This window comes from Thunnus thynnus, chromosome 17 (genome assembly GCF_963924715.1).
Source record: "Thunnus thynnus chromosome 17, fThuThy2.1, whole genome shotgun sequence".
Taxonomy (NCBI): domain Eukaryota; kingdom Metazoa; phylum Chordata; class Actinopteri; order Scombriformes; family Scombridae; genus Thunnus; species Thunnus thynnus.
Genome location: NC_089533.1, coordinates 26283001 through 26299748, shown reverse-complemented (window position 1 = coordinate 26299748; position 16748 = coordinate 26283001). Strand labels below are relative to the sequence as shown.

Genomic DNA, 16748 nt, shown 5'->3' with positions numbered 1-16748 from the left:
GTATTTTAGTGCAGTGGTTTCAAAACCTTTTAAGACCACATCACCCCTACATAAGATTTTTTTTTTTCATGGAACCTCTCCTGGCTGCTGAGCACCTGAAAAACTCACTAGCCACAAAGTGTGTTGCGTTACTATGACAACAAGCAATAGTAATTTAGTGTATATTGTGCTTCATTTTAGGGCTACAACTAACGATTATTTTCATTAGCAATTAATCTATTGATTATTTTCTTGATTATTTGATTAGTTGTTTAGTTCATAAAATTTCAGAAAATGATGAAAAATGTTGATCACAGTTTCCCAAAGCCCGAGATGATGTATTCAAATGTCTTGTGGTTTTGTCCAAAACTCAAAGATATTCAGTTCACTATTATACAAGATTACTATCACAGAAAGCAGACAATATTCACATTTAAGAAGCTGGAATCATTTTTTTTCTTAAAAAATGACTCAAAATAGTTGTCAATTAATTTAATATTTGACAACTAATAGAACAATCCATTAATCATTGCAGCTTTAGTTCATTTTACAAAATAAATCTGTGCTTAAGCAAGTTACTACAAACTAATTAGTAATTGCTAAATATAACTGATACATAGACAATGCACCAAGCAATGGAAAAGCGGAGTGCGTTGGTCAAGAGGGGCCATCAGCTCAGTTTGGCCTGGGGCCCTCTACTGGTTATATCCAGCCCTGCCTAGGAAGCAATTTTTGGAATTGAAGCTTCAGTGATACTTTAATTCAATTTGTCTGATAAAACATTATATGTTATTCGGAAATCCATGAATTTTTTAGGTGCCCCAAGTGCAAAAAACTTTGTTCAGTCTTATTCAAGACAAGTTGATTTATTTATGAAGAGAAAACAACTTTGTTGTGATGTGGTTTACAGAGAAACGAAGGATATAAATATAGATAAAAGTAAGACATGGAAGAACAAGTACGTGTTGTGTTGCATGTGTGTGTGTGTGTGTGTGTGTGTGTGTGTGTGTGTGTGTGTGTGCGTGCGCACAGGATCTCAGACAGACAAACAGTGAACTGCGGGGGATACAGCAGTACTGACACAGAATGGATGTCTGATAAGGTACTTTCATTATGGGTTCCTCTGTAGCAGGAGCTGACAATGAAATCATTTCAGAGGACAAATTGCTTTTGTAAAGAACAAGAAAGGTTAATGTGAGTATTTGCAGGCTTTGCGACTGTAGAACGTGTTCCCTGCTGTGACACATCAATTGTGAAAGTGGCAAAACTCATATTTTTACAAGTAACCAATCTACTTAATGGCTATTGTTTTCTGAGTGAGGTGGGTCACTCCAAATTGATTTGACTTGACGAGCTGAAACACACGGTGACACGCACAATGAAACATTCATCGTGCGCTATCCCAAAACAAACAGTCTCATACCTCATCCCAGCTTGTGATTTCCACCACCAACTGCTCAGCTCTGCTCTCCCAATCATTCACCCACCCACCCTCCACTCTTCACCCACTGATAGTGAATCAACTTTCCAAAGTCCAGTCAAAACAGCAGTCTTCTCTTACTACTTGTTCCCCTATACAATCAGCTAAAGTGCTTTTTTGTAGCTCTTATAGGTGTCATTCCTATTGCTTTGTGGCAGTGGTGTATTGTGCTAGACGGGTATGTGAGTATACTGGGTACGGGGTATATGCCCTTTACTCTATAGGCTAATTTGAAAGTAATGACTTCCATTTTCACACATGAAAACAGAGGCAGCATTGGCTTGCTTTTTAAGAAATGCTTAAATCTCAACACATGTTGATGTAACAATGCACACTAAAATAACTAGGTTCGGATTTTACCCAGTTTGGGTCAATATAAGACCAACACAATGCTGGGCTAATGTTACCCAGAAAGCCATTCAAGACAAGGGCTTGTTTTGACCCAAATTTTAGTGTTATTTTTTATTTCAATGTTGGGTTATTTTCCCAAACTAAAACTTGCAACAATCTAGTCTAATCTTTTTAAATTTATATGTCATGGTTTATTGATTGTTAATAACTTGTGTATCTTTTGGATGTCATATGCACATGGTGTTGTACAAGAAACAATATATTTGTGACAGTTTGTAGCTAAAGCTTGTTGTGTTTAACTGCAAATACCAGATTGCTAAAGTTAACCCAATGTTGTGTTGGTACTATATTGAACCATCTGGGTAAAATTTTAACCTAGTGATTTTTAGTGTGTTCAGCTGGTGTGGCATGTTGGTGGAACATTGAATTTTGAGGAATTTCCATTTCAAGCCGTGGTCACACTACAAAGTGACATTCACTTGTCCCCACAAAATAGGAGGGTCTACTGTTTTGTTTACTTCCTCCTGGCATTTTGATCACCATTTGGTTCAATAAAAAGTTATTGAGCAGGGAAAATAGAGCTCTCCAAGCTAATGAGCTTGCTAATAGTCAGTTAGCAAACTTGTTAGGTTAGCTTGGTTGCTAATGGGACAATAACTTTACAATTTAACCAAATGACCTATATGCACCATCAACTCCTGTCTCAAACCATTGCTCTGTTGTGGAACAATTTTACTCCAATTGAGGAGTTAAAAAAGTGAATGGTGCAACACATCTAATAAACTACAAGAGTGAGAGAAACCAGCTGGACTACAGGGAGCCGAGAGCGAGTCAGGTCTGGGTCAAAACACCCCTGAGACTGAGACATGTCCGGCTCAAGTGCTGCAGACCCAACAGGATCAATATTTTGTTGGTTTTGTTGGTCGTCTTGTCGTGAGATTTGTTGACAATAAGACAAATATGAAATATTACCAGATTTAGACTTTAAACATTACTTTTCATTTAGCATGAGAGAGTATAGCGCTGGCTGCTTTCCATCCATCATCATGCAGCAAGTATGTTCTTATCACTTAACATGTAAGTCTCTTGAAAACTCAGTGTTTTCTTTCAAGAAACATCTTGGATCCTGAGGCTGTCCTCCCTCACTCATTATCTCCGTCCTCTCTCTGTGTTTTTGTCCCTCTCTCCTTTCCCCACTTTTTGAACCCAGCCTGATTTATTAATATTAAAAAGGATGGTGGTTCCTCAGGCTTCCTCCCTCTATCTCCCTCTATCTGCCTCCTTCCTCTCTCTCTGTCTCTCTTTGTCTCTGGGTCCCTCAGTCTTTCTCCACTATTTGACCCTGTTAAGGTTAGATATGATCCATGTCTAGAAACACTTGGGTAGTCTTCTGTCTTGTGCCGTCTCCTATTTATGTGTTTGGCAGCCGTGGATCTTTCTGTAATCTGGTCCTTTTCCAGGCGTCTGCTAATGACAAAAAACCATTGGCTTTGGGACAGACATGCTCAGGACACAAACACACACACACCAGATCCAGTCACATTTAAATGCATGTACAATAAAGGCCCCTATACACTGTGCAATTTTCATTTGTTCAGTCATTTGACAATTAGGATATTCTGTAGCTCTGTGAATCACCATTCAGGGTAATGAGAGTAATGGATTAAAGGCAATATATTATTTCCAAATCACTGGGAATCTAATAGTTGTGAAAAGGTCAGAATTGACATTGAATATTTTGTTGCACATATGGGTTTCGATTGTATGACTTAATTAATCTGCACAAAGATGGTGCCTGAAATGACTGTTATTCTGGCGGTCCAAAATACTTTCTAAAGGTGTATTCAGACAGATAACAAAGCAAATTTTGCCTTTGTGTCATTTTCATGAATTTGTCATAGACTGTCTGTGTTTATTTTCCCCAAACAGCCAAAACACGCAATTTTTTGTGCTCAATCTTAGAATCAATTTGCACAGCACGGGAAAAAACAATCTTTTTCCATTTGCTTTATATGCAATCCCACTGCCTCTAAAACTCACTTTGCGTTCTGTCTGAACGCACAGTAAAGGTTTCTGAGCGTCCGTTACTCAAGAGTCAGTGGACAAAAGCACTACAATTTCAGTATTTCCACCAGTTAGAGGAAAATTTAGAGGATCACCAAAGTCAGTTCAAAAAGGAGAGATCAGTTGGAAGTGTACAAAAATATTTATTGAGGTTAGTGACATTTGGCGATAGGATTCCATCAATGTCAAGCATCTTCATAAAGCGTATAGGCCTTTATAAAGGTAGGACAGGATCCCCTAGATCCTAGGTGCTGTTGGTGGTTGAATGGAGTCAACTGGTGGTTAATAGAAACCTTTGAACGGGTCTCCCTGGACATTATGGAGGTCATGGTTGTGATGGGGAGGAGGTGGTTTGAGCAATAGAAGGTCAGAAAGACAGAATGGCAGAATTGATACTGAAAGAACAGCATCTAGAGACTGGCTTGAGAAACACGGGCAGATATATCCTTGGTTAGGTATGGTGACATCGGAATTGTAAATGAAGGGATTTATGACAGCGTGGAAAAGTGGAAGTGACAGAGAAAAATAGAACAGGAGCAAATGGCAAACCCATAGTGAAATAAATGCAAAATGCGAGTGAAGAGATCTTCCTTCTTGAACTATTGCCAAAGCTTCATTAGGCTTCATCCTCTGGAGACCATGGCTATGCTCAATCACGTTTCCTCTCACGCATACAAAATCACAAATACACAACAATCAACTCAACTTTTCTTGATTTTTTTTGCCTCCAATTGTGACACAGTCTCTGTCTTTCTGTCACACACATACCTTAACACACAAACACACGCACACACACACAGCTGGGTGATATAATAGTGTGTGTGTGACATGCGGCTGTGTGCCGATCAGAGGTCAGGATTGCACTCTGCAGGTCAGGCCTGCCACATCTGTCACTTCACTCCTCCGATGAATACTGCCAGAAAGAGAGGAATGAATGGATGGATGGAGCAAGAAAGAGTAAGCGAGAGAGAGAGAGATGGAGAAGGAGAGAAAGGAGAAAGGAAGGATGGGAGGACGTAGAGAAAAAAATGAGCAGACGGCTGCGGTTTTTAAACTAAATTTTATGGACCAAACGCTCACATCCATCAGCCGTTTAAACATTTCTCTCTTTTAACCTGAGTCTTAGCCGAGCACGCTGACTACTGGCGATTAGTTTTTTGATCATAATGACAGCTGTCTTACACTCCGAATTGTCATTAAGCCTGTCTCTGACAAGCATTATGACAGTTTAGCTAGTGATGAGCCCTCTCTTCTGTGTGTCTGTTTGTGTGTGTGTGTGTCAAAATTACAGTGACTTTAAGGTCATCTAAGGCTCTATTTGTATACTTTTGAATGTCCATATTGTGTGTGTGCAGTGTCAAGTCATGCAGCCCACATCTGGCTGGCTTTAGGTCAGCTATCAGCCCGACATTCTTGTCCAACACCACAGGATAGAAGATCTCAGTAATCATGTCATCAGCTGATGGTAGAGATCCAGCCTGCAGCATCTGATCCTAAACAGATCTGATGTTTCCAGCTCGTAGACTCACATATGATACAAAACATAACTCAAGTATCATAGAATTAGGACACACGCTGTGTTACACAAAATCACATGGTGTATAGGCTACTACATGGTAATGTTTTTCCTAGCAATATATTTTTAAAAGAGTACTCCACCAATTTGACATCATACTCCTTTGAATAGTAAAAAAAAAAACTGATGCAGCAGAAGACGAGATATCACCTTTTTGCATTCTTCTTCCTTATCAAACCTGGCGGCTACATTACTGACAATGCAATGTCACTCAATTCACACAGTTGTGAGACAGATGTGTTATGCTAGTAGCAGCCAATGTAGCAAAAACCTCACTTCGTTCTAACTACACATCCCCCAAACTACTGTATATTCACCCCCAGTGTGAGGGATGGTATCAGGGACAAATAACATACAAATTAGGCATTTAAAAAGATATAAAATAATATAATAAATCATGCAGTAAATTAAAAAAATCTTTAAAAGAAATATAAATAAGGTAAAAAGTTTATCTGTCTTGCAGATGATTTTATTTTCATTGTTCTTCTTGATGTCAAATCCAAAAATACAAGAAACAGAAATGTCACATAACAAAAGAAAATGTAGGCAACTGCAGAGGAACACATTTCTAACTCACCCACCACACTGTAAAATATATTAAGTTGGTTCAACTTAAAAGTTCCCCTGCTTCCTTAAAAATGTGAGTTAAAGGGAACACATCATGCAAAGTTATTCCAGTGGAGCCCCAGAATATAAATATAGACCTGGAAATTTGCATAATGTACAGTTGATAAAATCCTTATTGAATTCATACTGACCCTTTATGCAGCCTCTCAGTTCAGCCTCTATCTGAAACAGGCAGTTTTAGCTCCTGTCTCTTTAAGGTTCCTCTCCCGAGGAGCCCGCTTTGTTCTGATCAACCAGCTCTTGGAAGCTGCCCATCAGCAGACATCCACCAGCTCCAGAGGCTTTGTCAACAAACCATGCAACAAACTATAGTAGTAGGATGTCACTACTTTTTCCTGTTCTTTACTCAAATGTCAACTTCTCAAATACATGTTCGATCTAGAATCTGATCCAGAATATGAGAATGGACAATGCGAACAACACATGGAAAAACCTTAGCAACAACTTTTGCAACCAATGCCACGCCATGAATGATGAGCCAACATCAGCTCGTTGGCAAGGTAGAAAAAAAATGTCACAAATGAAGCGTTCAGGGCTTTTTATTTGCAGGGAGCATTTTTACATATGTTAACCTCAAGTTTTGGAACTTTGACCATGTTTAACATAGATATCCAACATCATTATAACAGTATATAAATAACAGAAAATCACAAAAAGCATAATATGTCCCCTTTAACTGAACTTAAGAATTAGTTCAAATTCATCTCATGGGTTTTGAAAATGTAAAATCAACTGTTAAATTAACTCAACTAGAGATAACAAGTTCAATAAACTGAAGGTATTGAGCTGAATCTACAAATGTTCAGTCATATACTGACAAATGTTACAATCGGATTTCCATTTTCATTTTCTCAGTTTAACAAATGACTTTTTCATTTATCACAAAGAACTGAAAGCTTTGGCTGCTGCATCTGGAGCCACTTTGTACCACAGTCCAAAGACAATATGTGAGGCTTCTCACTGACCATATTAAATTATAAATGTGCGGTTGTGTAAGCGAGACTGAATTTAATACTGACCTTCATCATTGTTGTCATTATTATTAAATGAAAAATGACATATCTTCACATGTATTAAAGAAACTTTAAAAAAGAAGCACCTTTTGAAAGTTTGAACCCTCAAAGCATTTGTTGAGTAAGTCCAAGTCAGTAAGTTATAGCAGCATATTCATTCAAATCATCATTTCAAAAGACTTTAGATTAAAACTTACAATTAACATGTATATTTTTGTGTTAGATTAGTTCATTCCACTAAATTCCTGCATGATGTTTTGCATTGCGTCTTCATCACGTTACTACTTAAGGACATTTTCACTGAAATAGAAGCTGTGAGCTTTTGGTGTGAAGGAAAGCTATTCAAGCTGCCTTGGAGCTGGGAACCTGGGGGTACCGAGATAAATCTGGGGGGTCACAAGATGATTGAAAGGATCAAGAAAAAAAACTCTTTTTTTTTTCTTATTTTTCTCAATTTTTTTTGTGTTTTCCTTTGAAATACTGGACTCTTTCACCTCTATTGGCCTCTTAAAATCCTTCAAATGAGACAAATACATGAAGGAAAAATCTCTGCTCATAAGCCATGACCACAGTGAGGCCACAACTTGTGATGAGTTTCACAAGTAGACATCGCTTCATTTCAAGGGGTCACAAGACAAAAAGGGTAGAAACCACTGCCATAGATAATAAGTAATGAAAGCTAGTGGGAGAACTTTTAGTCAGACTTTAATAAAGTCACTTTCTCTACCTTAGTTAGACTTGCAGATAATAACCTGGAGACTTTAATGAAAGCTCTTTCTTCAGTAAGATTTTAATGAAGCCATAATGTTAATTCAAATCTCCCTAAACTCCCCATTTTTCCTGTCCCATCATAATGAAGCTCACTTTCTCTCTGTTTTTATGGTTTGATCTTGTAGAACACCAGCACACATACACTAATTACTGCTGTTACTCTCTTTCTCCTCACGCTCATCCTCATCCCACCCACCACCAGTCCCATCCTTCTGGGGTCTGGTGAACTCAGCCTGGAACCTGTGCGCCATAGGGAAGAGGCAGTCGCCCATCGACATCGAGACCAGTCACATGATCTTTGACCCCTACCTGACTCCCCTGAGGCTCAACACAGGAGGACGCAGGGTAAGGACCGCCATCATTTAGATGCCCTCGAGGGCTGGATCCTCGCTGTTTTAGAGACGCTGACTGATGAGTTTCAGGCTGACGTCTTGAGACCCAACGTTACAAGCCGTGCAGCACTGTCCTTCTCTTGACAGGGCTGGGCTTTAATTCATCACAGAACAGGAACACATTCTCTAAATCAAGACACAAAGAAACCTCTGTCTGACAGAGACTATGAGCTTTTCATCCATATCCAAAGGCTTTAAAATTCCCAGCTGCATTTGACTGCATGAGGCTCAGGAGGCATTGCAATTTTAACCTTTTATGCAGCAATCCCAGTAAAATACAGCTTTTGCTGATGTTGTACATTGCATCCTGAATTAACTTTGGTATTTAGTGATGTATTCTGTTTTTTGATGATATGATGTCACACTGAGGTACTTTCAGCTCAAGGAGAGGGAAACTGGTTAGCCTGAAAAGTCTCAACTACAAGACCTAATCACAAATCTACTTTTATTGACATGTGTTAAACGTCAAAGATTGGTAATAACTAACAGTGTGCAAGCAACTGAGGGTGGTGTTTTCCCTCTTGTTAAAAATCCTAAATAAGTAATCATGAATTAATGATGATAAACAGTTAAGATCATTTTTTGACACCTACATCCTCCATTTTTCACTTTTCCCTTTACAGCAGTTCACTGTCAAAATATTCATTATAATAATACTTCCTAGTGTTACCTGCAAAATTGCTTTTTTTGGTTTGGGTTTTTTAGCGCAAAGATGTTTTATTACAGGCTGTGTGTTGCCTTATTTAATGCCATTCTTTTATGGCAGATGTATTATGGGAAACCCTGCTTGATGAACTGTGAACATGTGCTCTGGTTTTCCCAGCATTTCTAGATTTCTCAGTTGGTTGTGTTCTGTATCATTTATTTTTTCTTTCAAGATTTAATTCCTCTTGCAGTTACCAGCTCCATTACAGGTAACTAATAGTGGATTTAGTGAGGTAACTTGAGATATTCTCTGAGCTGTTAAACAGATGGAAATTCCAGCTGTCTTGTTCAAAGATGTGCAGATGTACTTTAGTGGTTGGTCTCCCGTCTCAGCAGTTTCCCTAATGCCCAAATCTGCTATAGATTCCGATGGTCAAATTAAAGGGCCACTGCATTGATTTTACACATAAAGATCAGTTTACTTTCATTCAGCAAATAGAGCTGTCCAGGTGTCATCACAAAATAAATATGGATCTTTATTCACATGTCAATAAGTGGTCATATATGGGGGGAGATTGTAATCACTAACTTGGTTCAAGTTGCAGTATGTGAAATGTAGGATCAAATGTAGGATGGGCCAATCATATGAATCAATGTGATAAAACTGCTGCTTTTCTGAAGAGCTGACACGCGTAGATGCTACGTTTGATTCCAGCTGTGGACATTTATTGCATGTAATACCCATCTACCCATGTTTGCTGTCTCTCTGCACTTCCAAACTATCAAATAAAGGCAAAAAAGCCCCCAAAAAACAATCACAGAGGGGAAAACAAAAAAAAAGAAATCAATGTGTGCAGATATTATGAGGTGTAGGCTAGTTTGTCCTTAACAGTCAGGATATCTCAGCCTCTCGGCAGCATCGATTTTGCCTTGGTGGGCATTTTGCTGGTATGGTTTAGGTCCACTTGTCCCGGAAGAGGGAAGAGGGACGCGAGGGAAGCGTCACTGCAAATCAATACAAAGTTGTTGTGAGTGATCACCTTTATCCTATGATGAAACATTTCTATTCTGATGGGAGTGGTCTCTTCCAGGATGACAATGCCCCCATCCATAAGGCACGAGGGGTCCCTGAATGGTTCAATGGGTATGAAAATGATGTGAATCATATGCTATGGCCTTCACAGTCACCACATCTCAACATAGTTGAACACCTATGGGAGATTTTGATCCGATGTGTTAGACCTGCTTGAGTCCAAGATGGATTGAGTAATGTGAACTATACTTTCTTAATTTGTGGTCACATGATTACTTTTGTTTATGGTTACCCAGATAAAGGGGGTGACTTATTTTACCCACTGGCCTGATTTACCCCGTTCTCCCCTATGCAGTTTTGCTACTGCTAACATCTGGTCAGGTGCTTAACTGTATTTTGTTGTACAGTACGTGCTATGTACAATGACAATACAGTTGAATCTAATCTAATAGTGCTTTGGAGGTGCTGGCAGGTGGGTTTTTATCTGTTTCATCTGTCCCCCTGCTTCTTGTCTCTATGCTAAGCTAAGCTTCATACTTAATGTAAAACATGAGAGTGGCATCTGTCTTCTCAACTAAGTCTTGCAAGACAACAATGCTATACATTACATTCACCATCTGCTACTGTAAATCTATGATCCACCTACAATATGCATGGAAGTTTTCTTTAGGCTGCATTCCTGCACCTTTCTGCTCCACCACTCCGGCAAAAGATTTCTAAACTGCAGGGCCCAAAGAGACACAGTGAACTGACTGTGAGTGCCAACTGATCAGGCTACCGGCCAGACTCTCGCTAATAACATGCCGTTTTTATCCAAACAGTCTCACATTACCATGTGTGCATACATTTGATGCTGGTTGCACCTGGTGGGAGTGATAATGCTAACTCTGCCAGGATTAACCCTCTGAGCTGTGCTCTGTTTTCTTTAGTTTTTGGCCTCTGTATGTTTATGAATGTGATCTATCATTATTACTGTTTTGTGTTGACCTAATATAAGTACATTGCTCTAATAATTTATCACAATCTATTCAATAAATCTGCATTTGCTTTTTGTAATCTGCTTTTCTCCTCACCAACTCTGGACATCTGAGGGATTAGCAGTTTTTAGCAGTCTCATATATCACATGATTTCTTGGTTTTAAAAGCTTCAAATTGCCAATTGTTTTTGATCTCAAGAGACATGTCCACATTGTCCAAATGTCCACAGACATGTACAATTTGAGAGAGAGAGAAGCCCGCACTGTTGATGATCTTGGAGAGAGAAATTAATCAGGGTTCTTTACAGGAAGCTGCACAACTGTAGTAAGAGTTAAATCCTCTGTTTGAGTCTTGTTTCATGATTAATGCTCTTGTGCATCTGCTGAGCGAGAGCACATAGCATGGCCATCTGTCCTGGTGAGTATGTGTGTGTGTGTGTGTCTCTGTGTGTGTGTGTGCGAGAGAGAGAGAGAGAGAGAGAGAGAGAGAATTTGGCAGTATGCTGAGAAGAGAGAGAGATAGAGAAAGAGATGGAGAGCATGCATATGGTGAGAAAATTATATCAAAGATCGAGGCCAAGTGCATGTGTTTGTGCAACTTGCTTGTGGGTGCATGTGGAGGTTATAGAGTCAAAAGCAAAATTGGACACCTTTGACTTTGTGTGTGTGTGTGTGTGTGTATGTGTGTGTGTGTGTGTATGTGTGTGTGTGTGTGTGTAGTGCAGTGAGCACCTGTGTGTTATCCACTTATCCAGGCCAGCCTCTCGCACTCAAGCCTCTTGTAAGTGAGTTTCCTCAGAAGCTGTTGCGCAACAGATTGGCTGTTTTTGCTCCTGCTGTCAGCAACAGATTTCTTTGTTGCTTGGAAATTCACAGGCCGCATTTATACGTTCATACATTTTTACAGTAATCCTCACTGTTTTCACACATTCATATAGACACACACACAAATTAAGCACTACACAAATTCACATGCCTCTTACTCCAAACAGAATTAGTGATTTGGGGGTCTGGAGCAAAGCCCAGCATGGGGGGTCTGGAATTCCAGCTTCTGACCTTTACAATCCACCTTATCTTCAAGTTCACGCTGAGCAACATTTGCTTGTGAAGGCAGGAGTTTTGTTGTTGTAGACTGATACTCACTGGTCGCTACTCGCTTTGGTTTTTGTGCCTCAATTTTGAGTGCACAATAAGACGTTTTTGCACATAAATTACATTTCGTAAAGAAACGATCATCCAATGAATTATTTAATATGAGCAAACAAAAAATCTATTTTTCCCTCAATAATTCTATCTTTTTTTTTTTTTTTTAATTTTGACTATTATCTACATAAGCACACAATGATAACCTTTTTCACTCATTTGCCCTGTCTCAGTGTCCCTGCTCTGTGTGCTTTCAAAGGTTCTGTGGATTCAATAAGAAATTCAAAACTAGATTCAGATTTGATAAAATGCTTGAAACCAACTGTGTTTTTTTCTTCTTGGCTTTATTTATTCAGGGAAGTTTCACTGAGAGGGAGTGTCTCAAAGCTGCCCAGTACAACCACAGTCTGATCTGCTGCCACTGAACAGCTCTGCTGGAGCAGTTGGGGTTAAAGGTCTTGCTGAAGGGCACCTCAGCGGTGGTAATGAGGGAGGGGTAAATGCTGCATCTCACTTTCCCCACCCAGATTTATCCTGCCGGTCTGGGGATTGAATCGACAACCTTCCAGTCACAAGCTCTCTTCTCTAGGCCCTCACTGTCACCCCATTTTGCTTTTAAATGCTCTAAACTTTAAATATTTTAAAAAACATGCATTCCTGTAAAACTACTATACTAACTGTAAGTCTAAAAATAATCAAATAGCAGTAAATTTGTTGAAGGATGCATAATTATTTGTTCATAAGACAAAGTTTACAGTAGAACTTTGGTCTTTTGATCTTGACTTGACTTCATATCCACGACTTCAGACTTTCGTGACAACAACGATGGTGTAAATTTGGTCTCAATCTGTGTCGGACTATACGATATCACTTTGAGGCTGTAATTGTGTGATTAATGTGTGGTGAATTGTAGCGCTATGATGTAAATACAAAAAAGTCTATGAGAGCAGAGACATCAGCTCCCCATCCGTCTTTGCAGCTCTTCCGCTTTGAAAATGCAGCAAAGTCACACAAACTTCTTCTATGTTTCATCTCCATTGGGTCTTCTGTAATGTGGGTCATAGCAACAGTCGTCCTACATTTCTTTCCTTTGGTCACCAAATCGGCCATCGATGGACATATCTTGCTGTGATCTAGGAGCATCGTTTTGGATTGACAACCATGTTTCTCTCACAGTTGTCAACTTTGGTGTAAACTTGATCTTACATACTTGTGACTTGCAAAACAATGGCTTCATCCCACCTCTTGATATGTCCGGTGATCATATCAGGTTTGAGAGCGTGTGTCGGCTGATCGGTACGCGTGGTTTATTCTATCGGCGAGCAGGTAACATCAAAACGCAGCAGAGCAGATCACAATAGAATGGCTTCCTCAATGCACTTTAACACCTGTCCAATATCCATTTACTGTCATTTTGAACAAACAGATGAGATGGTTTCATTGGGGGATGTTCATTACTAGCCAATCAACAACAATATCAGCAACTGCAGTCTAAAAATATGTATCTTTGGTCCATGTCTGTTGTTTTTAAATGTGCTCTATAAATAAATTGACTTGACTCGATCTTGTGACCATGCTGCTCTGAAAAGGCCATCAACTTCATTTACATCTAATGTAGTGACAGAATGACCTTCACATTCCCAGCAGAGAGATGCTACAGAAAGGTGTGATAAGACCTCCAAATGTGACAAATGACTGTCTTCACACAGACTTTGAATCCTCTACAGCATGCTGACATTTTACTGATACATTTTGCAGCACACGTGCATGTGTGTGCATGTTGTGAAAGTGACAGTTCATTAGTCATATCCTATCTCATGGACCGATACACACAAAAACACACACACACAACCACTCAGTAATTGATCCGTGACGGCAATCTCTCATTAACTAACCCAGAGACATTTTGGACTTCTTTATTAAATTTCATGTAATTTTGATGTCACATTGAATAATAATATCCTGGGAGTTCTGTTAAAGGAGCAGCCGAGTTTGATCTTCAAGGCCAACAGGCAAATTACACTCCTCTCTGTGTTTGTAATTAGTGATTGTGTTACATTTGCATCATCCATTTTCATCTGATTTGAACTTTGCCTTAAAGAGCTTGTGAGTATGCGCTCACGCTCCCATTTCCTGCACTACAAAACAAGATTTTAGCAGCATTTTACTGTTGTAGCTGCTTGAGGTGGAGCTAATTTGAACTACGGTTAGCTAGTTTAGTCCAACCTAGGGGTCGGGCCCCTCCAAAGGGTCACCAGATAAATCTGAGGGGTCATGAGATGATTAATGGGAGAAGAAAGAAGAAGTTCTGATACACAAATCTGTTTTCAGTTCTTGGACTTTTTCTCTAGTCTTTGATTTTTGGTGAAATATTGGATCATTTGAACATTTGTTGAAATGAAAGCATGTGAGAAGTTAAGAGGGGAACTTCTAACAATTCATAGACATCTGAAACATGACACAGAACTACACACTCATTTTATCCAAGAGCTCACAAGACAATAAGGTCAGAAACAACTGGTTTCATCTTTAACAATGTGTATTTTTTTTCAGATCATATGCGTTTCATGTCAAATTTTAATCAGAAGAGTAATTAGCAACTGAAGCTGTCAAATAAAAGTATTGGAGTTCCCTCTGAAATGTTGTGGAGAAGTATTAAGTAACATAAAATGGAAATATTCCAGTTAACTACAATTACCTAAAAAATATACAGTACTTGAGTAAATGTACATAGTTACATTATAGCAGACCTCTCACACATATCACAAAAATCACAACACATGTACTGTATGCTGAGTTGGTCTCTATTAGTTTTCTCTATGCGTCTACAGACTGAAATATCCATTAAAAAGTAACCTTTAATGTGATTTAGGCAGAGTCTGTAACAGGTAGATTAATGTCACATGTTCATGTCACCGAATGTAATCTGCGTGACATAAATCCTCTTTTCGTTTGTCCACAACTGTTTGTATGTAAGATTATTTCCTTTGGGTTTATTAAATACCTGCAGTCCTCACGCAGAACAGCAGCGAGCCTCTAAACGGAGCTCCGTGCTTCAGCTGTAACTTCATTAATTATTTAAATCTCCTGATACGGTGACGGGATCAGTCAGGACATTTTTATTTGCGGGAGAAGATCAGACGATTGGCAGTGTGTGTGTGTGTGTGTTTTTTTAACCGAGTGTACTTAGTTGGTTTACTATCACATTAATGACTATGAAAGAACAACATCAGAAAATTAGAATAAACATCATTTTATAATTACTTATGTACAGTTCTGTGGATAAAGTGAGAATTCAATTATAAGAAGAAATCCCAGGAATTGCAGAAAAAGAACGATATATTCCAGAGAAATAATCATTTTAAAATTTTGAAATCCCTCGGCACATTGAGAGACAGAGGGTAATTTATATTGACATAGATGATCAGTACTGTTGAAACCTTCAAAAAAAAAAAGCAACAAAAGATTGATGTTTCACCACTTTATACTTAACTGGAGGAGAGATGGGAGAGGAGAGAGCACCCGGGGGGAGTAGAGGAGGCAGGGGAACAATTTGAGTGACAAGAGAAATGTGGAAAAGAAAGAAAAGAAAAGAAACAGAAAGGAGATAGTGATTAGGGAGGGGGGAGAGTGAAGTGGAGAGCAAGACTAGAGAGAACAAGTCAGGAGGTTGGAGGAGACAAGAAAAGAACAGAAAAAAAGGAGAAGTAAGGGAATGAGAGGAGATGAACGAGGAGAGTAGATGGAAGTAGACAGAGGTGAGCGAGGGGTCATTCAAACAGGGAATTAATCATTTTGACAGCCTATCTGTCTCCCTCTCTCTGCCATGCACACACACACACACACACACACACATAGACACATACACACACACACACACACATGCACGCACATCATATACTCTCCTTCAACAACTTAAGCACTTATCAGCATAGAGAGTCACATTACAAAATAAGACGCAGATGCAGCAGTGTGAGTGTGATGCTAACACAGTATTATCATAGACTATTCATTTTCTGATGGATTAGGGCCAAAAGGATATTCAGCTAATACTAAATTAGCTATGCAGCCATTATGGTGTGTTCAACAGGCATAATTCCACTGTCAGTCAGGCCAGCAGCAGCATTTTTTTCATTTTTTTTTGTTATAACTCAATTGTCTTAAACTGTAGATGAAAACTGAAAGAGGTCTGGGAAACATTTATATAAGCAGTATATAAACTTGCTTTATATTTAAGCAGTATATAAACATTGAATAGATGGTTTAAAATGGAAATTATATATCTATATCAGTGGAAAAGCTCTACATTGAGAAAACATATCAGTGTGAATCTGCCGCAAGAATGTCTGGACATGATTTTTCATTTAAACAGACTCCCTTTAACTTCAGCCTTAACAAAACCTTCTGAACCAACAGCAGCAGACACTGAAATAGCTCTTCTCGCATGGCTCGCTGTCATATCACTACTTTAAAGTGCTGGCTGTGGCATTATTTTGTGACTCTGCTCTTCACTCGCTCACAACTTTGTGTGGTCAGTGTTTAAACCGTAGTCTGTGTATAAAGATGACCGCTATGCAAAGTCAAGCCAAAATGTTGCATTTTTGAGAGCTGCCATCTTGCTCGTGTGATGTCATTTGCAACCAGAGTCTGTGCAGTAGGTTCAGGGGGTGGGATGACTTGCCCCCGGTCAACTTGAC

General features: G+C 39.1%; 1 protein-coding gene across 2 annotated transcripts in view; it reads left to right on the top strand.

The window, feature by feature from the left end:
• The window catches only part of LOC137168131 (carbonic anhydrase-related protein 10-like), a 95837-nt gene that overhangs the window by 48955 nt on the left and 30134 nt on the right, over positions 1–16748 (top strand). For both annotated transcript variants that reach the window (XM_067570622.1, XM_067570621.1), the window contains exon 3: positions 8064–8206. In XM_067570622.1, coding sequence (XP_067426723.1) covers positions 8064–8206 — 143 coding nt within the window. The remainder of the gene's footprint in view (positions 1–8063; positions 8207–16748) is intronic.